At 36.3% G+C, this 25,374-nt stretch overlaps 1 protein-coding gene and 1 long non-coding RNA gene across 2 annotated transcripts in view; one reads left to right on the forward strand and one right to left on the reverse strand.

Moving 5' to 3' along the window:
• Window positions 1-25,374, forward strand: part of LOC140850408 (uncharacterized) — a 206,981-nt gene that overhangs the window by 81,493 nt on the left and 100,114 nt on the right. The gene's annotated exons all lie outside the window — the stretch shown is intronic.
• Window positions 16,693-22,042, reverse strand: LOC140850574 (sperm-associated acrosin inhibitor-like). Its single transcript, XM_073241681.1, has 4 exons — window positions 21,846-22,042; window positions 20,886-20,923; window positions 19,770-19,885; window positions 16,693-18,844 (listed from the first exon to the last, which is right to left on the reverse strand). The coding sequence occupies exons 1-4, from the start codon at window positions 21,937-21,939 to the stop codon at window positions 18,799-18,801; spliced, it is 294 nt and encodes a 97-aa protein (XP_073097782.1). The 5' UTR covers window positions 21,940-22,042; the 3' UTR covers window positions 16,693-18,798.

Here is a 25,374-nt window from a genome sequence, read left to right on the forward strand (position 1 = left end):
TATCAGGGCAAATCTGTGCTTATGCTATCATATTCTTTGGCATATTTTAAGCCAATCACATAGACAAGGGAGATATCCCTTAATATCTTAAGCCTCTCAATGGATTCATGAATGTTTCTCCTAATAAAAAGGTCTGATTAGTGATTACTATTTATTAAAATTGAGAACAATTTCATTTGAAATTATAAGTAAAATATAAGGAAACAAAGAGTGCTTTTCTATACCAGTTTCAGTAATTAGTCCCATAAACATAAAATCTTTAAAATGGGTATAGATAGCCAAGACAAAACTTTTTCTTGAGAAGTAGGTCTTCTGTGTGAGAAAAGGAAAAATGGCAGGGAGTTTTTATATAAAGAACTCTACCACAATAAAACCATTTCTTCCTTTCAAATTCTTGAACTAGTGCCCCAGTGGGACCTGCAAGAGAGATTTTTATGTTATTGGGTTTTAGAGAAAGTAGTAGTAGATTATTTTAAAGTAATATTAGGGAGCCAATAAAAAGAAATCGTTTATTCAGCCACAGCATGTGGGGATAAAAGCAATTAAAAAGGAGATTCACACAGAGAATAAACGAGTTTCCTTCTATACTAAAGTCACAACAAGCTGACCTAGTTAGCTTCTAAAAGAGGTAGCACAAAGATCCACACTAGATCATTTTTAGGTATTCAAATATTCCCTGGACATAGGAAAGAGTGCCATATTTTCTACTGTAATCTGATAGTGTTTGAAATAGCAGCCCACCATTTAAGAGGCTGAGTCCTGAAACCGTATCTGAAATGCTTCCTTTCCCTTTGTCTGGTGCCTCCCTGCCTCAGAAATCAGAGAGGTGAAAGAATTCTGATTCAATTGACTTAGTGGATGAAGAAACATGGTATTTATTGTACATGACGAGCTGTATTTAAGGGTAGGTAGCTAGAGAAGGGTAAGAAGAGAACTGAAGCCCAGCATTTCCCACAGTTTGCTCTTTGGCATCTTAGAGCTGCCCACACAGCAACCTTAGGGAGAAACACAACCTATGCACTCAAAGTAAATTAGATACTTAAAAAGTATTATTACTGATTTTGTCAAACAAAAGGTTAAAGTATTTGCAAAATTTAAAGATAACAGAATTATACACAAGGAAAATAACAAATTTATAACAGCAAGAAGTCAATCTCTAACATTGGAAAATTGTATGTCCTCATGCAAGATAAAGGTACAATAATCCTGTCTGATTTACAAAGTACAAGGTGACCTAGTACTTAAGAACATGAATGAAAATTGTTTTCCAGTTTTTCTTTGAACTGTTCTAGTATGACCAGACACAGAGAATTAGAGGACTAACAGTTTAAATAAAAGGCTGAGAATTTAGAGTACTTACAAACACAATTCTTCTGTGTGTGTGACACCCTGCAAATAGGAACACATTTCAGGCTTTAAGGTATGAATTCAATTAAAATAATGAAATTAAAAAACCCTATATTGCTAATATTAGGTTTCAAATGATACATTTAAAAATGGAAAAATACATGAAAATTAATTTATTATTCTTTAGGATTTCTGTCATTTCATGTAGTAGATTCACAATACTAATGTCAAAATTTAAGAAAAAATAAGTGTACATAGTAAATATCAAAACATACTTAAAATACATTTTCATATTTCATTTATTTGTATTTTCTGTTTATAAAGAGCTATGAACACAATCTATAGAATTTAACATAGAAACACTATGGAAGAAGCACTATACAAGGCAAAACATTTTCTAATTATGTTATTAAGTGAAATAATTATCATAAAACTTTGTACAATTTTTTCCATAACACTGCTTGTATTTATACACACAGGAATACATATGTACATACATACTTCAATGCATGTTGTATAAACAATGAATTTTTTAAATTACTGTGTCTTAAATGTAAACATTCATTTTTAATGTTTAAATATATTTCTTTGCATTTAATAAATTTATATAATTTTTAATCTAATGAAATAAATTTAACATGAGGTTCCAGAGCTCCATTAGGAAGCCTGTTTGTGAGCTGTGGAAAAAACCTCACCTACAGATTCCCCCCTCTAACTGACCTGAGGACATCCCAACTCACCACTTGACAAACACCCCCACCACCTTCTCTGTGGCTGGCTCCCTGGGCATGCTGCCAGAGGGAAGCAGCCAGAGTACAGCACCCAGAAGGCAGCAGCCAGAGTTCTGGTAGACAGGGAGAATGCACAGAAGCCATGCCAGGGTCTGTGGGCCTAAGAGAAACCACAAACTTGAGATGCAGTGCTACCTTCAAGAAAACAGAAGAAAGTCTATTAGCAGCCAGCCTGGTGTATTTTATAATGTAGAGAAGACACAGAAGCTTAAGAATTCTGCTACAAGAGGGAACAAGTATGGAGCAGGCATATCCATAGAAGGTCTGAGAAAGCCTCAGAATGTATTGCAGAAAAGACCAGCATATGCAGGCATCATACTTCCTGATTTCAAACTCTACTACAAAGCTATAGTAATCAAAACAGTGTGGTACTAGCATAAAAGTATACACAAAGACCAATGGAACTGACTGGAGAGTCTAGAAATAAACCCCAGCTATATAATCAACTAATATATGAGAAGGGAGACAAGAATACACAATATGGAAAGGATTTCTTCAATAAATGGTGTTGAAAAAACTGTATAACCACATGCAAAAAAAAATGAAATAGACTCCTATCTCACACCACTCACAACAAAGAACTCAAAATAGATTACACTTACATATAAAACCTAAAACTGTAAAACTCCTAGAAGAAAACATAGAGAAAAAGATCTTTTACATAGTCTTGGCAATGCTTTTTTGAATATGACACCTAAAGCACAAGCAATAAAGGTGAAAATAAATAAGTAGGAATACACCAAACTAAAAAGCTTCTGCACAGCAAAAGAAATAACCAACAAAATGAAAAGTTAACCAATGGAATCAGAGAAAATATTTTCAAAAATATGTCTGATAAGCTGGTAATAACTGAAGTATGAAAAGAACTCATATAACTCAACAACAAAAGAAAAACAAGCAATCCGATTAAGAATAGGCAGGTGAACTGAATGGACATTTTTCCAAAGAAGAAATACAAATGGTCAACACATATAGCAATACTGTACTACATACTTGAAAGTTGCTAATAGAGTAAATCATAAATGTTCTTATCAGAAAAAGTAAATGGTAATTATGTAATGTGACAGAGGTGTTAGCTAACACTAAGGTCGCAATCTCATTGCAATATACAAGTGTGTCCAATCAACCCTTTGCACATATTAAAGTTATGCAGTGTTATATGTCAATTATATCCCAATAAAGCTAGAAAAAAGACAATAGATCAAAAAAGAAAGGTGAAATGATTTAACAATAAAAAGGTTAGCCAATAAATCAGACAGTTATGCAAGATATGACACAGTGAAATACCCCTGCAGTAAAGAAGACCTGAAACCACAAATTCCTAATCCCTGGTTATTTTTTTTTTTCCTCAAAGGATAAAACAAAATTCTTCAGGTATCCTAGGAGAAAAGATCATGGCAAGTGCTAAAACAGCAAGCTGGCTTTACTCCTCCATGAAGCAACACATGTTGCTTGAAAATAATGGAATTTCTGAAGACGTTGAGAAAAAGGAGGTGTAATTATGCAATATGATCTGCAGCCAAGTTGTTTTCAAGTGTAAAACAACTGGCAGAAATTGTCAATGTTACAAGAGTCATTCCTGAAAAATTCACTTAACTCTGCCATAGAGCCAGCTCAAAAAATGAATGAAAATGCCGTGGAAAAGAAACAGAAACAAAACACAAATGCAATGCTTCATGCCAAAAGACAGTAAAATACTGCCAATAAACATTTGAGGGTGGAGATGGGAATGGGAATTTTTGCTAACTTTAATTCGCATTCCTGTACAAGGCCACCATTGCCCCTCTAGCATTTTTGGTCATTCAAAGACATTATCCTGTATAAAATTCGTGATGTCCCTTTCTCCAAGTAGATGTAGCCCCTCCAGGACACATCCTTTGGAACAAGAGCCCAGGCCATGTTTCAGAGCTTACTATTTTCTTCTTGCATCTTTGTTCTTAGTTTCACAGGATCCCCTCAAAATAATGTTTTTCAGAGTAAATAAGGTTAAATCATTTTCTTCCCTGCCTCTTTCAATGTGGTTTTGTTACTTATTTGTAATACACTAAGTCTGGTTTTTTTAATGCTTAGTATTCCATTTTGGGTTCTCCTCACGCTTAGTTGAGGCTTTTTGTAACTTTATGTACAGTAAAATCCACTGTGCTTTTAGAGTTCTGCGAGTTCTGACAAATGCATGTTCATGTAACCATCACCAGTTATGACAGCCAATTCTATCACCCCCCCAAATTCCAGTACAGTGTTTTTTTTTGTAGTCAAGCCATCCCTGCTTCTTAGAATTTGTCACTTTTGAAAAATGTTTAAGTAATACTTGAATACTTTTCTTATTAATAGTTTTTAATCTTTTAATTTTTTGAAACCTGGTTATGTTTTTACTTGTCATTCTTAATTTTAAACATAGCCACTCATGCTTTCCAGAGGCTCTCCATTATGTCATCTGTGTTAGTGGTTTCCAATTCTAGGATTTATTTTTAAATTGTCCTGATATTTTGGTTCATTGACTCTTTGTTCATTCATTTGTATTTCTTTTATTTGGTTTCAAGTACCATTGTTTTTTTCATCACCTTATGTTGAATTTCAAAGATATTTACTTTTATCCCTATGTCATCACTGGAAAAATGAGGGGTATGAATTTTTTTTTAATGTCTGGATTACAGATTTTTTATGTGTGTTTTAATTCTGATTATGCCTTAATTATCCCTTATATGTAAATAGTCCATGATTATTGTTGTTTTCTTTTTACCTAGACATTATTTCAGAGAGATGTTTGTTTTTAATATAGATTCCCATATCATTTTATTTTGTTTCATTATCTTATGCTTAGTGATGTTAACATTATATGTTTTTGCATGTGTGTGTATGACATAATGTATGGACAAATGCTACAAACAGTTCTTTTGTACTTGAAACTAATACATATTTTCTGTCCCTAAACTATTGGAATATATATTCTACTCCTAAGATATAGTCTATCTACCTACCTATAATCCCCATAAAATATTGACATTACTAATCAAGTTTAATTTTTGGAATTGTTTTACCATACCTCATTGCCATATGGTTTCTATTTCTCTTGTATTTTCATTAATTTCTCCTACATTACACAGTTGAATGTTGTGATTTATTGTGCAAATGTTCGTAAAGTCCATATTTAACTTCATTCATCAGTATTAAGTCATTTAACAGTCTTTTTTAAATTTCAAAAAACAATATTTTATTAACATAAAATAGTTCTTGTAGAATAGAAAATTGGAATGTAGCTACGAACATAGCTAAGAAAATTGGATTATAAGCAAGACATTTCTGGCAAAAATAAAAGACAGTATTGATAAAAACAATGGTAAGAATACATGTAAAACAGGGAGCCACAGACTCTGCTTTTTAACTAGTAGAAGCAGGAAATACAGGTAATTCTCCTATGGTATTCACAACAGCATTTCACAGCATTACTATCTAACTGAAAAGGGAAAATTGAGCCAATTACTATTCTGATTGTTGTAGAATATTCCAATGGGCATATTCCACATAGATGTGTTGCCTGTCTGTGAACTCCTAGTCCAATAGTGAGAAACTTGAATCCCACCATCTGCCATCTAGTTTCTTAGTTGTTCCATCTGAGTATGTAAATATAATAATATCAGAATTGCTCGCCCACACCTCTGTGGTAGGCAGCCTTTTGAAGCCCAGTGCTCTTACGCAGCTCCTTTTGCCTTTGGCCTTATACACCCACTAATTTTCAGAGTTACTCTGGTCACCACCTTTCCCATACTCCCTTCAGCGAGGTTGTTTCATAACGTTTGTAATAGAGTTAGATTCTCTTGTCACAGTCTGCATACCTTCTTGAGATTCCACCACCATCCTAAGTGATTTTTTAAAATTTGCATAAACTATGGTTCATCTTTGGTGCTGTAAAGTCCCACAGGTTTTGACAAATGCATAATGTCATGTATTCATTACAAAATGCAAATAATAGTTTCACTGCTCCCCCAAATTCCTCTGTGCTTTACCTACTCATCCCTCTCTCCCTGAACCCATGGCAACCACTCATCTTTCTACCATCCCTGTGGCTTTATCTTTCCCACACATCATATAATTTGAATCATAAAGTAGGAAACCTTTCCAGATTGGTTTCTTTCACTTAGAATGCATTTTAGTTTCTCCTAGGTCTTTTTGTGGCTTGATTGCTCATTTCTTTCTTCACAGAATAATATTCCATCTTACAGATATACCAGTTTATCCATTCACCTACTGAAGGACAGCTATCTTCTGGCAATATGAATAAAGCTGATATAAATATTCATGTGCAGGTTTGTGTGCAGATAGTTTTCAAGTCAATTGAGTAAATACCTAGGATTATGATTACTGGGTCATATGGGAAGATTACGTTTAGTTTTGTAAGACACTACTAAGCTGTCTTTGTATTCTTTAGTTCATCTGTATTCTTACTGATTTTCTTCCTGTGGATCTATCAATAACTGAAAGAGGGATATTGAAATCTCTAACTATAATACTGGAGACTTCTCTGTATTTAAAGTAGTGTTTTTCATAGGCAACGTATAGTTACATATTGGTATTTTATGCACTCTCATAGTGTCTGACTTTTAATTGGTGTATTTAGAGCACTCACAGTGATTATTATTACAGTTGTATTAAAATCAACTATATTTGTGCCTATGTTCTATTCATTGCTTTTGTTCTTTTTCTTTTTTATGTTACCAGTCCTTTTCTGCTTTCTCTGGTTTTAATTTAGCATTTTATATGGTTCCTGTTTCTCTCATCTTTTAGCATATCAATTAGACCTCTTTATTTTACATGTTTAGTGATTGCTTTAGAACTTGTAATATACATTTACAACGAATCTATTCCACTTTCAAATGACACTATACTTCACTGATAGCGCAGGTATTTTCTAACCAGATTAGCTTCTTTCACTTAGTAATATGCATTTAAGTTTATTCCATGTCTTTCCATGGCTTGATAGCTCATTCTTTTTTATAACGGATACTCCATTGGCTGGATGTACCACCATTAATTTATCCATTCACATACTGAAGGACATCTTTGTTGCTTCCAAGTTTTGGCAATTATGTATAAAGCTACTGCATTAATAAAGGTTTTTGTGTAAACACAGATTTTCCTCTCCTTTGGGTAAATACCAAGGAGAACAATTAATGGATCATATGGTAAGAGTATGTTTAGTTTTATAAGAAACTGCTAGATTGTCTTCCTAAGTGGTTGTACCATCAGCATTCCCATCAGCAGTGTATGTAAGTTCCTGTTGTTCCACATCCTTGGCAGCATGTGGTGGCATCAGTGTTCCAGATTTGGGCCATCCTTATAGCTGTGCAGTGGTGTCTCTTTTAAAAACTTCATTTGTCTGGTGACACATGATATAGAGCATCTTTTCATATGTTTATTTGCCATATTCTTTCATGAGGTGTCTGTTAAGGTCTTTGGCTCATGTTTTACTCAGCTGTTTGTTTTCTTAATGTTAAGTTTTAAGAGATTTTTGAAAATGTAGGGCTGTGAAACATTTTGCATAATTTTTGTGAAGGGTATTAGGTCTCTGTCTAGCTTTGATTATTTTTGTTGTTTTGCATGTAAATGTCCAGTTTTCCAGCATCATTTATTTAGAAAATTATCTTTGCTCCATGGTATTGCTTTTGCTCTTATGTCAAATAGTTGTCAAATCAATCAACTATTTATGGAGGTCCATTTCTAGACTCTCTATACTGTTCTGTTGATCTGTCTATTCTTTGGCCATTGTCATACTGTCTTGATTAATCAATTAGTTTTTTATAAGAGTTACAAGAAATTAAATGACGAGAGATTAATCTTCAACAAATGGTGCTGTGACAGCTATATAGCCACACACAAAAGTTTAACTTTGTACTCATAATTCATGCCACATATAAAAGTTAATGGATATATAAAATCAAAATAGGTCAAAGATCTAAATGCAAGTGCTAATACTATGAAATTTTCAGAAGGAAACCTAGTTGTAAATCTTCATGAACTTGGATTAGACAGCAATTTCAAAGTACAAGCAACAAAGAAAAAATAGATAAGTTAGAATTCACTAAATTAAAAATATAGCATTAAAGGACATTATCAAGAAAGTAAAAAAAAAAGAGAAAACATTTGGAAGTCATATATCTGAGGGCCTAGTATTCAGATTATATAAAGAACACTATCAACTCAAAAATAAAAAGACAAACTAATTTTTAAAATAGGCAAAGTATTTGAATAGACATTTCTTCAAAGAAAATATATAAGAAAATATACAAAATGGCCCATACGCACATGGAAAGATGTTAAACATTGTTAATCATAAGAGATATAAATCAACCACAATTAAATACTACTTCACACTAGGTTGTATATAATGTTTTATAAAATGAGAACTTATGAATTGCAAGAATATAAAGAAATTGGGATCCCAGTAATAATGTAAAATGGTACCCCCCACTGTGAAAACAATTTGGCATTTCCTCAAAAATGTTGCAGTAGTTACCATATGAAATTCCACTTTCATTTCCATGAGTAATTAAAATACATAGACACAAAAAAATTTGAGTAAGAATGTTCATAGTTGTATTATTCATAACAGCCAATAAGCAGATACAGTCCAAACATCTATAAGCTGATGAATGGAAAAACAAAATGTGGTATATCCATATGATGAAATATTATTCAGTCATAAGGAAAGAACTACATCATCAGTAAACCTTGAAAACATTGTGCTAAGTGAAAGAAGTCATTCACTAAAGACCACATACAATAGATAGATAGATATCCATTCTTATGAAAATTATTCACACTCTGTATGATTCCATTTATATGAAATGTACAGAAAGGTGAGTCCAGAGAGACAGGTAGTTTAATGGTGGCCAGGGATTGATAGGTGGGGAATCAGGAAATACATGGTTGTTGTTTTATGTTTTTATTTTTTGGAAAAGGGGGAGGTGATTATTTTGTTCTACAATATGATAGTGGTGATGGTTGTACAACATTGTGAATAAATACATACTAAAAAATAGGTGATTACATGCTTTAAAATGGCAAATTTTAAGTTTTGCAAATTTTATCTCAACAGAAACACATGTATTTTACTTTCTAAATGTCAGATTTAAATATTGTTCAATTTCCTGTCTCACTGTTTATGGCTAAAATATGGAGCTGATGTCTATGCAACAAGATTCTTTTAAGAAATAACTTGCATAACATGAGACGTGAGAAGCTGACACAAAACTTCTGTGAAAAATAGTCATATAATAAGGCAGAATTCCCATTCACTAATGGATACTAACTTCTACCAGTACACTGAACATTTCTAGAAAACAATTATAGTATCTGCTTCTGCTTACCAATTTTTCCCTATCATTGTACAGGGCTTAATGAATAGCAGTTTTTTAAAAAAATACTATGTTGAGTAAAAGTAAAAAGAATATATGTATGATTTAACAACATTCTTAAACTTGGATGAATAATGGTTTTTATACATGTCCTCTAGAATGAAAAAGGGCATGAAAGTGACTGAATACATTTATTTATTTCTTTATTTATTTATTTATTTTTTGAGAGGGAATCTCTCATATTTATTGATCAAATGGTTGTTAACAACAATAAAATTCTGTATAGGGGGGTCAATGCTCAATGCACAGTCATTAATCCATCTCAAGCCTAGTTCTCTTCAGTCTCCAATCTTCTGAAGCATAACGAACAAGTTCTTACATGGTGAACGAATTCTTACATAGTGACTAAGTTCTTACATGGTGAACAGTACAAGGGCAGTCATCACAGAAACTTTCGGTTTTTGATCACGCATTATGAACTATAAACAATCAGGTCAAATATGAATATTCGTTTGATTTTTATACTTGATTTATATGTGGATCCCACATTTCTCCCTTTATTATTTTTATTTTTAATAAACTGCTGAAGTGGTAGGTATATGCAAGATAAAGGTAGAAAACACAGTTTAGTGTTGTAAGAGAGCAATTGTAGATGATCAGGTGTGTGCCTGTAGACTATGTGCTAATCCAAGCTAGACAAGGGCAATAAAACATCCATGGATGCAGACGCTTTCTCTCAACGTGGGGGGGGGGGTGAGGTTCTAAGCTTCACCACTGTTGTTCCCCAATTTCTCACCTGATGGCCCCCCTGTGACTGTGCCTGTCTTAGTTTGTTTCTCCCTTGAGGAATCTTACCTGTCTCTGGCTAACCAGTCATCTTCCAGGGCCATACAGGGAAATGTAAAGTTGGTAAGTGAGAGAGAAGCCATATTGTTTGAAAAGGTTAGCTTTTTACTTCTTTGCAGATTTATGCCCTGTGGCTTCTATGCCCAGCACTTGTCTCGAGGTATCTTTACCACCTGGAGGAATTATAATACTCGGTAAATTCGATATGAGGCACGAATTCTATTTAAGGGTTGTAATTAGGAAGGAGGAAGAAAAGCTATAGAGGTAGCATATGGAAGAAAACATGGGAGGATTGATTATTTCTTTGACATATCTTCTTGTAGCATGTATAGGTTTTAAACTACTAACTAACTTGCGCACACATATTAACATATTAGGAATATGGTGACATAAACAAAGCAAATCTATAATTACCATCCATCTCCAGTGAAGCCAAGAAAACCATTTAGGCACCCTAGGCATTTGTGAAAATTAGTCTATGATATGATGGATATTGTCCAACTGTACTTGAACAGTCTGAGAGAAGTCAGACAAATTAAAGCAATCCATTTCTGGGATCTGTTCACATCCCATATGTTCTTTTAACCATAGATAGTCTAAAGTCGTAAGATTTTGGAGTGCTACAAGTTGCACCCCTCCCAACTCCTGATTGAGTTCCAACAGTACAGATCCGGTCAAATTCATTGTCTCACTGTATGCACATGCCAGCCTAGACATCTCCCTCCTCATTCCAATGGCAAGTCCAGGAAACGGTGGGGTGGATGCAGCCACAACTGCAGCATCGCACGGATCCCTGTGGAGGCTTTTTGAAGATCATCCCCCAGCACGAGTCCTCCAGAGAGTGCTGATGCCGGAAGCTCCTCCTCATATCGTATATCACTTCATTTTCTGGGTATCCAAGCTAGGCCTTGACCTTTTGCATAGAAATAAAGAGACCCTTTGCCCACACTTTAACATGCCCTCTATACCACTGTGTAGAACTCATTGGACGTCAGTACACAGGAACTGATTTTTTTTTAAATCTTTAATCTACACTTACATGAAGAATACTATGTTTACTATGCTCTCCCCTATATCAGGTCCCCCCTAAAAACCACATTACGGTCACTGTCCATCAGCATAGCAAAATGTAGAATCCCTACTTGTCCTCTCTGTGTTGTACAGCCCTCCCTCTCCTTTCTCCCTCCCCCCACTATTCATGCTAATCTTAATATCCCCCTTCTTCTTCCCCCCCTTATCACCCCCTGCCCACCCATCCTCCCCAGTTCCTTTCCCTTTGGTACCTGTTAGTCCATTTTTGGGTTCTGTAATTCCGCTGCTGTTTTGTTCCTTCAGTTTTTCCTTTGTTCCTATACTCCTCAGATGAGTGAAATCATTTGGTATTTCTCTTTCTTCACTTGGCTTATTTCACTGAGCATAATACTCTCCAGCTCCATCCATGTTGCTGCAAATGGTAGGATTTTTCCTCTTCTTATGGCTGAGTAGTATTCCATTGTGTATATGTACCACATCTTCTTTATCCATTCATCTACCGATGGACATTTAGGTTGCTTCCAATTCTTGGCTATTGTAAATAGTGCTGTGATAAACATAGGGCTGCATCTGTCTTTCTCAAACTTGATTGCTGCATTCTTAGGGTAAATTCCTAGGAGTGGAATTCCTGGGTCAAATGGTAGGTCTGTTTTGAGCATTTTGATGAACCTCCATACTGCTTTCCACAATGGTTGAACTAATTTACATTCCCACCAGCAGTGTAGGAGGGTTCCCCTTTCTCCACAGCCTCACCAACATTTGTTGTTGTTTGTCTTTTGGATGGCAGCTATCCTTACTGGTGTGAGGTGATACCTCATTGTAGTTTTAATTTGCATTTCTCTGATAATTAGCGATGTGGAGCATCTTTTCATGTGTCTCTTGGCCATCTGTATTTCTTTTTTTGAGAACTGTCTGTTCAGTTCCTCTGCCCATTTTTTAATTGGGTTATTTGTTTTTTGTTTGTTGAAGCGTGTGAGCTCTTTATATATTCTGGATGTCAAGCCTTTATCTAATCTGTCATTTTCAAATATATTCTCCCATACTGTAGAGTTCCTTTTTTTTAATTGAAGGTGTCTTTCGCTGTACAGAAACTTTTCAGCTTAATGTAGTCCCACTTGCTCATTTTTGCTGTTGTTTTCCTTGCCCGGGGAGATATGTTCAAGAAGAGGCCACTCATGTTTATGTCTAAGAGGTTTTTGCCTATGTTTTTTTCCAAGAGTTTAATGGTTTCATGACTTACATTCAGGTCTTTGATCCATTTTGAGTTTACCTTTGTATATGGGGTTAGACAATGGTCCAGTTTCATTCTCCTACATGTAGCTGTCCAGTTTTGCCAGCACCATCTGTTGAAGAGACTGTCATTTTGCCATTGTATGTCCATGGCTCATTTATCAAATATTAATTGACCATATATGTTTGGGTTAATTTCTGGAGTCTCTAATCTGTTCCACTGGTCTGTGGCTCTGTTCTTGTGCCAATACCAAATTGTCTTGATTACTATGGCTTTGTAGTAGAGCTTGAAGTTGTGGAGTGAGATCCCCCCTACTTTATTCTTCTTTCTCAGGATTGCATTGGCTATTCGGGGTCTTTGGTGTTTCCATATGAATTTTTGAATTATTTGTTCCAGTTCATTGAAGAATGTTGCTGGTGATTTGAGAGGGATTGCATCAAATCTGTATATTGCTTTAGGCAGGATGGCCATTTTGACGATATTAATTCTTCCTAGCCATGCACAGGGGATGAGTTTCCATTTGTTAGTGTCCCCTTTAATTTCTCTTAAGAGTGACTTGTAGTTTTCAGAGTATAAGTCTTTCACTTCTTTGGTTAGGTTTATTCCTATGTATTTCATTCTTTTTGATACAATTGTGAATGGAAATGTTTTCCTGATTTCTCTTTCTATTGGTTCATTGTTAGTGTATAGGAAAGCTACAGATTTCTGTGTGTTAATTTTGTATCCTGCAACTTTGCTGTATTCTGATATCAGTTCTAGTAGTTTTGGAGTGGAGTCTTTAGGGTTTTTTATGTACAGTATCATATCATCTGCAAATAGTGACAGTTTAACTTCTTCTTTACCAATCTGGATTCCTTGTATTTCTTTGTTTTGTCTGATTGCCGTGGCTAGGACCTCCAGTACTATGTTAAATAACAGTGGGGAGAGTGGGCATCCCTGTCTGGTTCCCGATCTCAGAGGAAATGCTTTCAGCTTTTCACTGTTCAGTATAATGCTGGCTGTGGATTTATCATATATGGCCTTTATTATGTTGAGGTACTTGCCCTCTATTCCCATTTTGCTGAGAGTTTTTATCATGAATGGATGTTGAATTTTGTCAAATGCTTTTTCAGCATCTATGGAGATGATCATGTGGTTTTTGTCTTTCTTTTTGTTGATGTGGTGGATGATGTTGATGGATTTTCGAATGTTGTACCATCCTTGCATCCCTGAGATGAATCCCACTTGGTCATGGTGTATGATCCTTTTGATATACTGTTGAATTCGGTTTGCTAATATTTTATTGAATATTTTTGCATCTACATACATCAGGGATATTGGTCTGTAATTTTCTTTTTTGGTGGGGTCTTTGCCTGGTTTTGTTATTAGGGTGATGTTGGCTTCATAGAATGAGTTTGGCAGTATTCCCTCCTCTTGTATTTTTTGGAACACTTTAAGGAGAATGGGTATTATGTCTTCTCTGTGTGTCTGATAAAATTCCGAGGTAAATCCGTCCGGCCCTGGGGTTTTGTTCTTTGGTAGTTTTTTGATTACCGTTTCAATTTCTTTGCTGGTAATTGGTTTGTTTAGATTTTGTGTTTCTTCCTTGGTCAGTCTTGGGAGGTTGTATTTTTCTAGGAAGTTGTCCATTTCTTCTAGGTTTTCCAGCTTGTTGGCATATAGGTTTTCATAGTAGTCTTTAATAATTCTTTGTATTTCTGTGGGGTCTGTCATGATTTTTCCATTCTCATTTCTGATTATGTTGATTTGTGTTGATTCTCTTTTTCTCTTAATAAGTTTGGCTAGAGGCTTATCTATTTTGTTTATTTTCTCAAAGAACCAGCTCTTGGTTTCGTTGATTTTTGCTATTGTTTTATTCTTCTCAATTTTGTTTATTTCTTCTCTGATCTTTATTATGTCCCTCCTTCTGCTGACTTTAGGCCTCATTTGTTCTTCTTTTTCCAGTTTCGATAGTTGTGATGTTAGACTATTCATTTGGGATTGTTCTTCCTTTCAGGTGTGCCTGGATCGCTATATACTTTCCTCTTAAGACTGCTTTCGCTGCATCCCACAGAAGTTGGGGATTTGTGTTGTTGTTGTCATTTGTTTCTATATATTCCTTAATCTCTATTTTGATTTGTTCATTGATCCATTGATTATTTAGAAGCATGTTGTTAAGCCTCAATGTGTTCGTGAGCCTTTTTGTTTTCTTTGTAGAATTTATTTCTACTTTTATACCTTTGTGGTCTGAAAAATTGGTTGGTAGAATTTCAATATTTTGGAATTTACTGAGGCTCTTTTTGTGAGCTAGTATGTGGTCTATTCTGGAGAATGTTCCATGTGCACTTGAGAAGAATGTATATCCTGTTGCTTTTGGATGTAGAGTTCTATAGATGTCTATTAGGTTCATCTGTTCTAGTGTGTTGTTCAGTGCCTGTGTGTCCTTACTTATTTTCTGTCCAGTGGGTCTATCCTTTGGGATGAGTGGTGTGTGGAAGTCTAAGATGAATGCATTGCCGTCTATTTCCCTCTTTAGTTCTGTTAGTATTTCTTTCACAAATGCTGGTGCTCCTGTGTTGGGTGCATATATATTTAGAATGGTTATATCCTCTTGTTGGACTGAGCCCTTTATCATTATGTATTGTCCTTCTTTATCTCTTGTTACTTTCTTTGCTTTGTAGTCTATTTTGTCTGATATTAGTACTGCAACCCCTGCTTTTTCTCGCTGTTGTTTGCCTGAAATATGTTTTTCCATCCTTTGACTTTTAGTCTGTGCTTGTCTTTGGGTTTGAGGTGAGTTTCTTGTAAGCAGCATATAGATGGGTCTTGCTTTTTTATCCATTCTATTACTCTGTGTCTTTTGATTGGTGCATTAAGTCCATTTACATTTAGGATGACTATTGAGAGATATGTACTTATTGCCCTTGCAGGCTTTAGATTCGTGGTTACCAAAGGTTCAAGGTTAGCTTCTTTAGTATCTTACTGCCTAACTTAGCTCACTTATTCAGCTGTTATATACACTCTCTGGAGATTCTTTTCTTCTCTCCCTTCTTATTCCTCCTCCGCCATTCTTCATATGTTGCATGTTTTGTTCTGTGCTCTTTTTAGGAGTGCTCCCATCTAGAGCAGTCCCTGTAGGATGCCCTGTAGAGGTGGTTTGTGGGAAGCAAATTCCCTCAGGTTTTGTATGTCTGGGAATTGTTTAATCCCACCATCATATTTAAATGATAGTCGTGCTGGATATAGTATCTTTGGTTCAAGGCCCTTCTGTTTCATTGCATTAAATATATCATGCCATTCTCTTCTGGCCTGTAGGGTTTCTGTTGAGAAGTCTGATGTTAGCCTGATGGGTTTTCCTTTATAGGTGACCTTTTTCTCTCTAGATGCCTTTAAAACTCTTTCCTTGTCCTTGATCCTTGCCATTTTAATTATTATGTGTCTTGGTGTTGTCCTCCTTGGATCCTTTCTGTTGGGGGTTCTGTGTATTTCCGTCGTCTGTTCGATTATTTCCTCCCCCAGTTTGGGGAAGTTTTCAGCAATTGTTTCTTCAAAGAGACTTTCTATCCCTTTTCCTCTTTCTTCTTCTTCTGTTACTCATATAATACGAATATTATTCCTTTTGGATTGGTCACATAGTTCTCTTAGTGTTGTTTCTTTCCTGGAGATCCTTTTATCTCTCTCTATGTCAGCTTCTATACGTTCCTGTTCTCTGGTTTCTATTCCTTCAGTGGCCTCTTGCATCTTATCCATTCTGCTTATAAATCCTTCCAGGGATTGTTTCACTTCTGTGATCTCCTTCCTGACATCTGTGACCTCTCTCTGGACCTCATCCCATTGCTCTTGCATTTTTCTCTGCATCTCATCCCATTGCTCTTGCATTTTTCTCTGCATCTCTGTCAGCATATTCATGATTTTTATTTTGAATTCTTTTTCAGAGGGACTGGTTAGGTCTGTCTCCTTCTCCGGTGTTGTCTCTGTGATGTTTGTCTGCCTGTAGTTTTGCCTTTTCATGGTGATAGAGATAGTTTGCAGAGCTGGTACTAGTGACAGCTGGGAGAGCTTTCCTTCTTGTTGGTTTGTGGTCTTCCTCTCCTGGGAGAATAGCGACCTCTAGTGGCTTATTTTTGGCAGCTGTGCGCAGACAGGGCTTCTGCTATCTGTCTGGTTGCCATGGAGTTTATATCCGCTGTTGCTGTGGGCATGGCCTGGTTGGGGCTGCTCCTCCAAAATGGTGGAGCCCTGTTGGATTTGGAGTGGCCGGGAGGCTATTTATCTCTGTAATGGGCCTCTGTGCTCCCTTTTGCCCAGGGGGTTAGAGTGCCCAGAGATCCCCAGATTCCCTGCCTCTGGGCTAAGTGTCCTGTCCTGCCCCTTTAAGACTTCCAAAAAGCCCTCTCCAAACCAAAACAACAACAGCAACAATGAAAGAGAAAAAAGAAAAAAAAAGGAAAAAAAACACGCGATTTTCTTTGTCCTCAGGCGCCGGTCTCGGGCACCTGCTCACCTGTCTTGCTGCCCTGTTTCCCTAGTATTGGGTTCCCTGTCCCCTTAAGGCTTCCAAAAAGCACTCGCCAAAAAAAAAAGGGAAAAACACGCAATTTTCTTTGTCCTCAGGTGCCGGACTCAGGCACCCGCTCACTGGCCTTACTGCCCTGTTTCCCTGCTATTGGGATCCCTGTCCCTTTAAAGCTTCCAAAAAGCACTCGCCAAAAAAGAAAAAAAAAACTGCTCCGGTTTCTTTCCACCTGCTCACCAGTCTTGCTGCCCTGTTTCCCTAGTATTGGGGTCCCTGTCCCTTTAAGGCTTCCAAAAAGCACTCACCAAAAAAAAAAGGGAAAAACACGCGATTTTCTTTGTCCTCAGGCGCCAGTCTCAGGCACCCGCTCACTGGCCTTACTGCCCTGTTTTCCTGCTATTGGGATCCCTGTCCCTTTAAGGCTTCCAAAAAGCACTCGCCAAAAAAGAAAAAAAAAACTGCTCTGGTTTCTTTCCACCCACCAGGAGCCGGGGGGAGGGGTGCTCCGGTCCCGCCAGGCCGGGGCTTGTATCTTACCCCCTTCGCGAGGCGCTGGGTTCTCGCAGGTGTGGATGTGGTCTGGATGTTGTCCTGTGTCCTCTGGTCTCTATTTTAGGAAGTTGTCTTTGTTATATTTTCATAATTCTATGTGGTTTTGGGAGGAGAGTTCCTCTGCTCTACTCACGCCGCCATCTTGGCTCCGCCCCCTGAATACATTTTTATAATGTGACTCTAAAAATGTACAACCACATGTATACTTTCATTAAGAATTAATTCTATGAACGTAAATGAGTAAGTAACCTCCTCATAGAACACTCTTTTAGAGGTGAAAATATTTACTAACAATTTGTAGAGCAGACCTGATATCATAGCAAATTGATACTTGTCTTCTAGTAGTCAATCTACATGTCTGCCATTAAAATCAAGCTTTAAATGAGCATCTTAGAGAAGTAAAGACTGCTTCTTCTTGATTGACAGATGGAGAGAAATGGAGAAGCATCAGCTTGGGACCCTAAATGGATAGGCTCACCAAATTGTCTCTTGACTGATTTGTGAGATGGAAGGAAAATAATATACTTTTTTCTCCCAAACCTCAGAAATTTTTAAGTAGCTCTGTAATTCACTCAATTACACATATGACCTATGTTTTAGAATTTAAGACCATATTGTGTAACATTTGTGATAATAAGATTAACCTGGAATAAATGTTAGAATTCACGTTTCCAGATCCCTTTTCTGGAGGTTTTGATTCTTCAGGATAAAGAGGAGCCCAGGTGTCTGCATTTTTAAGAAACACACAAGTAATGTATTATTTGTTTACCTTTGAAAATGTTTCTGTAATTATAGTTTCCAAAAGTATTTATGTGTTTTAACCCACTAACCAATGAAAGAAAGGGTATTTTAATAAAGATAATATTTAACATTTTATTGATTGAAATATTTATGATTTTAAATTGCTTTACATTTTATGTTATCAAACGCACAAGTTTTTGAACTGTAATTGAATAATTGGACATAGAGAATAAGAATCTTTCAATCACAGGTTCTTAGAGTTGGATATATTCTTCATCATTCTCTGCTCCATTTGTGTAGCATAGAAGGCTTTGCTTGGTCATCTAGGAATTCAAAACCTTAATTGGTTGTAGAATCCATCACAAAATAGGATTGCAGTAAAAGCCATAGGAATGCGTAGTTCAGGCAGAATCAGCATGCACCATAGTGACTAAATTCAAACTTTCCATTATTTTCTCTATAAAGAAAGAAAAAGAGAAAGAAAAGTAAATTATTGAAAGAACATTTAAAATTACCTGGATATTGTACTGCATACATCCCAATGAGGAGGATTAGACTGTGGGACAGGGTGGAGGTGCGGTGTCCCACTTCACAAACAGCTGGGCTCCGCCTGCCCCTGTCTCTGCACATGTTACCCCTCAGCCTGTGGCTGCTTGACTCTCCTACATACTCAGGCCTAATTCAGTCTTGGGATCTGCCCATCCCTGAGAGAGGAGAGGCTTACAGATTGTCTTAGTGTTTCTCTAGAGGCAGAAAACAATTCTGGGATTAATGAGAGAAGCACCTATAAGAGGAAATGGGGAGGCAGAGAGGTTAACCAGACTTTTAGATTACAAACTACTTCCAAGTGAAGGATACAGGTTGGAGGGAAGGGTCCTCGAATACCCTACTCTCTAAGGAAGGTTTGCAGTCTATTATGAAGCTCAGGAGACCGAGTGGACCATCAGAGGAGTCTCTTCCTGACATAAATGGGCCTGTTGTAATGGACTTCAGAGTTCTGTAGTCAGTAGGGTTTCTTGCCCAGTTATGTTCCCTGTAGCCTGAAGCTACATAACAGAGATTATCATTTATCATCTGGACTTTGGAATTACATCATATTGATCATTAGACTGCCATTAGTAATCAGAGTGATTAAAAAGTTAAATTGATTTCTGTATTTGTGTAATGTCCCGCAGAATTATATTAGAAAGAACAAATATAAAAAAACTTTTAGAAGTGAGAACTTCAGGAAAAGTTACAAGTGTGTTTCTATGGCTTTTACAAAGAGTACAATTTCTTCCATATGTACTGTGCCTAAGCTTTCAGAAACATGGAGTCTTCTATCATTTTATGATGGTTTCTTCATTAGTTTGTAAGAGCCAATATAACTCTCGTGTTCTTACAATTTTTCACTGCAGAAAACGCATCTGTTAGAATAAGTTTGGCCATCGGTTGCACAGACTGGATCCGTTTCCCTTGTACAAAAATGTGGTTGGTCTGCATACACACTACAGTCTGGCTGTTAAACATAAAGAGACAACAGAATTTATCAGATAATGAACTTTTTGAGCAAAATGTTATTCTTAATGCAAAATGTCATGCTTCAAAATGAAATATATTCTATACTGGGGTTTACAAATAAACAACGTACCCACAACTCACTTAGACATAAAATACCACTGGTGTATTTTTCACAAACCCAAAATTATTTTTTAAAAAAACAAGCAAATGGCTGAATGTATTTTTATAATTTAGCCGCTGTGCCCCATTTCTTTTCATACCTGGGTCAGATTTTCCCCATCGTTTCTTACCACAAGAAATCATAAAACTGAAATTTTTATCATTTCTTTGTCTTTCTGAATAGTTTCACTACTAGATGATACAGTAGTGTCAAATGATCGCCACATATGTATGTATTCATATATAAGTATTTGCATATGTGTATATATAACTCTAGATAAACATGGAATTTGTTAAGTGTTGGTTTGGTAATTTACATAAATAAACAATATTGTGTGTATTCTTACTGAACTGCCTTTTAAACATCTTTGAAGCCTTCATCTACCCAGATGTTTAGAACTGTAATTCGTTTTCTCCACCTCTATGTCATATTTCATTTGTACGTATGTATGTCTGTACATACATGAAAATTATTATTTTATACATCTTTAAGTGGAAAGTTGTTTTTTAAAAATCCTTGTTTTGCTAGAACAAACAATTCTACATTAAACTCCCTTTAGCCCATATCAGATGCTTGTATATGACAAGGTTTATGCCCAATAATGGAATTTTTAAATAATGGAATATTTGTACCTTGTCTGTAAGGTCAAATGATCTTATATGTCTGGCAAGGTTTATTTCTAGAATTAGTTTAATAATAACACAAGCTTTTTTGTTTTGTTTATACTTCTTAAAGGATCTTCTGTTGTACATTCTGTTTGTTGAAATTTGCTGTTCACACAATACAAAAAAATTAAAAGTTACTTATTTCAATTCCCAAATTAGTAATATTAACTTACCAATTTACAAATGTCTGGTGCTGGTACAAAAGCCATTTCTGCAACCAACACACAAAAAATAAATTTAAAAAAAAGCAGAAGATGAGAAAATAATCAGAGAGTCTGGTGGGAAGTACCTATATCCTCTATGAGCAAAATGCTACTTCAGTTGCCTATTCAGGACCCTGCACATGAGGTGAACCTTGAAAGGGGCAGTATCAAAACAATTCATGAAAATCCAAATATGAAAAAAAAAAATTCCAAATTTATCTCACTCTGTGAAAAATAATTTTATGTATTTTTTAATAATCACCAAACCCTCCAAAAATACCACAGTTTGTTTTTCATTTTTCTAGATATGACATCACAGAGAATACTTACTTAATGCGACTTAATATGCCTGGCATAAATTCACTTAATATGAAGGAATTAACTACTACTTAATTAATTAGTATGCAGGCCTAATATAAGGGATCTAACCAAAGCATTAAAGGTACTTGGTTCTGAAATTCATAGCCCATCCTGCTCTAAGGAAGATAAGTTGTCAGCAGAAGGATCAGTAAGCTGTCTCCTACAATGCCTTGCCTTTAGTGGACTCAGAACTCACGAAAAACAAATCAGATTGTCAAGGAATACTAGATCTAGAAGACCTCATCACTCCCCACATTCTGCATTTAGCTACCACGGATTCTGACCTCCATAAAATAAAAAACAAACAAACAAACAAATATCTTGAGTCACAGATGAACAAAGAGGTAAATTATACTGACTGTTTTTTTCAACCTACCTCTTCATCTCCACTGCTCTAAGGTGGGAAATGAGAAAAAGCAATCAATCCCCTGAGACAATTTCAAGAAAGGCATTTGTAACATTTTGCCAGTTCAAGTATTGCCGATCCATAGAACAAGCTCCTCCACTCCTGTTTCCTGCATTTTCTAAGCTATGTGGAAGGTCTCACCCAGGACTGAAAATGTTACTCACCCGAATAAAGAGGAAATTCCAGGGCAATGATGAAAATAGCTTTGATCCATGATGAGAAGAAATGTATCTTATCAAGTCTGTGGAAAGAACCCATAGGAATGTTTATGACACAAGGTGCAGGGACAAGGCCATTTCTTACAAACGAAAGTCTGTTACAGGTAAAGGAGCTCCTCTACTCCCATAGATTCCTAATCACAGTGAACTATTTCTTTTTTTCTTACCTCAAACCGCAGATCATCAAGACATACAGGTGAACAGAAGGCCTCTGAAAGACTTGAGAAAAACACCAGGACAAGGCCTCTCTGCTCATTTGAAAAGAAGCTGCTCACTTTCCCCACCCTTGGCTCAGCCCACAAGGAGCCTGTTTGCATTGAAAGAAATACTCGCTTTGGAGTTCCAGTTTTCCCTCAGAAAGTAGTAGTAGTTCTTTCAGGAAGGGCCTACCTGGAGCAGCTCTCACGGCCACGCTGCGCCCTGGGACCGCGTCTGCAGATCCCCCACCTGACTGCCCAGAGCAGGGGAGGCCGTGGAGTGAGGGCTGCAGTTTTGGGCATGCGCCTGTTCTGCTTGCCTGTCCTCCTCCACCTGCTCCACCGGCCGAGGAGACCCCGCTGTTGGCCTCCTAGTGAGGCTGTTGCGGGGGGTAGGATAGACGGCTCGGGTGGGGGAGGTCCTCGGGGGGTCTGTGTCTGCCTGCAGGCTCACCGTGCACGGACGAGATGCCTTGCCAGAAAATGCTTAATGGATCTCCCCTCAGCAGGAGGCTCCGATCGATTGGATCTGACACGCCCAGATGTACAAGAGGAGGCCAGGACCGCTTTGGGACCCTGAGGTGGAGGAAAGCTCGAGCAGGGGCAGAAGACTGGATGTGGGAACTGTGGCTGGGTGCACACTGTAGACCCTTGGTGTTCGGCGGCATTGAGCATGATGAGCTCCGTTGGAAATTTGTTTTTTATTAAGCTTTTCATTTTGAGATCAGTGGAGAATTTATAAAGTTGTAAATGCTAATGCAGAAAGTTCTCATGTTCCTTTTAAACCATTTCCCCCAGTGGGAACATCTTGTCCAACTATAGTACAAATTCATGGCCAGGAATGTTCAGATTGTTCCCACGTGAGTCTCAGGCAGCCCGTGCTGGGAACCCTGGCTGAGGACAGAACGTGAGCATTAAGAACTGGAGAGAAAGAAGGGGACCACATGGGACCAGTGCTCTAAGAGGAATATGTTGAATAATTTGATATTTACGTCAGTGTTAAATGGGAAACCTGTAGGGTTTGAAGTAGGAAGAGATTTAAACAGTTACTTATCTGATCTGCTTTATATAGTCTGGTTCTCTGGAAAGAGATTTGGCAGATAAAAGTCCTGAGTGCAAATCCCATCTACTGCTGAGAAACGTGGACACAATATTCACACTTTGTAACCCACAATTTCCTTTAAATATGAGAATAATAATTTATCATAAGTATTAGGGATAAAATATTGGAACAGTCTGCTCTTGGGTTACATGTTAGACTTATATTTGTTACCCTAATCTAACCTGCATTTTTTTTTAATCAGTGAAGAAAGCCAAGGTTTAAAAAGAACCTTTGAGTCTAGCACTATTCCATGCCCATTTAATGGGAGGATGCAAAATCTGAGTAAGTGCAAAAATTTTTCCTTTATTGAAGTGACTACTATGTTTATATCAGCTCTTTGAAATATTTACATAGACGCTATGAAGGACACTTGTGCAGGTAAATCCTTCTGACACATGACATTTGAAGGAAAAGCAAACTGAAGTTTAGAGTTGAAGTTATTTTGAAACTCTTATGTCCCACCCACTGGACTTTTTCACTTACATGTATTGATCAACAGATACTAAGAGCAGGAGACACTGCCTATGATTTTTCAAAAGGCCACAGGTTTTTCAAACTAACCACTAAAAGGACTAAAAGGATTCTTAGATATGTGGATTGTTTGATACATACTTATCTGCTCTAAAAATGTTTACTATGTATAAATATTCATATATGAATATACAAGTATTTAATATACAACTATACTAAAATCACATGTAAGTATATGCATGTGTATATATAGATATATGCATATATGTGCATATGTATATACATATATACCAACACATGCATGTAATAATACATATAGGTATATACATAGTATATAGATATACATATATACATATGCATATATATCTCTCTATATAAATTATCTGATTGAGCCCTACATGTCATCACAAGTGCCCTTATAAAAGAAGATTTGATGCAGGCACACAAAGAAAAAGACGATATGAAGACAGAGCTGAGAGAGAAAAATAAAAGTTTTGGTTTAGAAAGAGAGAAAAAAAATCAGGCTAAATAGATAAAAATAGAAGGAAAAAATCAAGATATTCTGTGCAACTAGCTTTTTCATTTAGCAGTCAATGGTATATCTTCATATAAATATATACAAATATACACAGTTCCTTTTAAGGTATTCTTGTTACATACTTTTGCCAGCAGTGCTGTAATGAACATAGTTGTGCAGATTATCATAAGCTCATTCAATTAGTTCTAGACTTTTTGAAGTTGAATTTTAAGTCAAATAATATGTGCAGCTTATATTTTATAGGTAATTCCAAATTTCCAAAACGCTTGTAATATTTTATTATGGAAAGACAGATATACAAGCATACTTGTTTCTCCAACCTATCAAATGAGTGCCATTTTAAATACTCCTGTTTCACACACATTTAAATACATACATGCATATAAAATATATGTACTTGAATGATTCTGTTCAGTTACAAAATTTCTCCGTTTGGGAATAAAATTAAAATAGTTTAGTGAAGTTGTAAATTAATGAAGTCATAATTTATATTGTTTTCTTTAAGAATTTTCATCCACAAACATGGTTTATCTCCTATTTAAATCCTGAATGTATTAAAGAAATTTTTTCTCTCTAGTATAATTTGTAATTCAATTCATTTCTGCAGATGAGAAATTTTGGAAATCTTTTTGTGGAATCTTTTGCTATATATGATGTATACCAAGTGGAACAGCTTATATGAAGTGGTGGTGGGTAAACATGGGACACCCATACTTGTACATTTAGAGGTTCTGAGTATTAACTGTAGCTGGAAAATGCTGAACTACATGCTTACTTAGTCTTCTGCTCCCCAATATTCCACAGTTAATGGTGTTTAGGAGATCCCATTCAATACTGGAACAAAGTATCAAACATATGGAGACCAGTATAGGCAGGAAAGTTGACCATAGGATTCTGTAGAAGCAGGTAATTTCCAATATCTAGGAAACAGAAGAAGCTATAAACTTGACAGCCAGAGGCAGGCTTGGTAATCACATTTTCTAGTTGTTTACAGTTGGAAAAACAAGGTCAGCTAATGAACTCTACCCCTACAGAGTTAGAGATAGACATGCTTAGAATGCCTCTTGTTGGAAGGCATGTACCATTATCCACTTCAGTAAAATTTAAAATATTACTTTCATCTGAGAAATCAGATTCACTGATACTCTCTTTGGGATATATATATAT

This window comes from Manis javanica, chromosome 7, assembly GCF_040802235.1.
Source record: "Manis javanica isolate MJ-LG chromosome 7, MJ_LKY, whole genome shotgun sequence".
Taxonomy (NCBI): domain Eukaryota; kingdom Metazoa; phylum Chordata; class Mammalia; order Pholidota; family Manidae; genus Manis; species Manis javanica.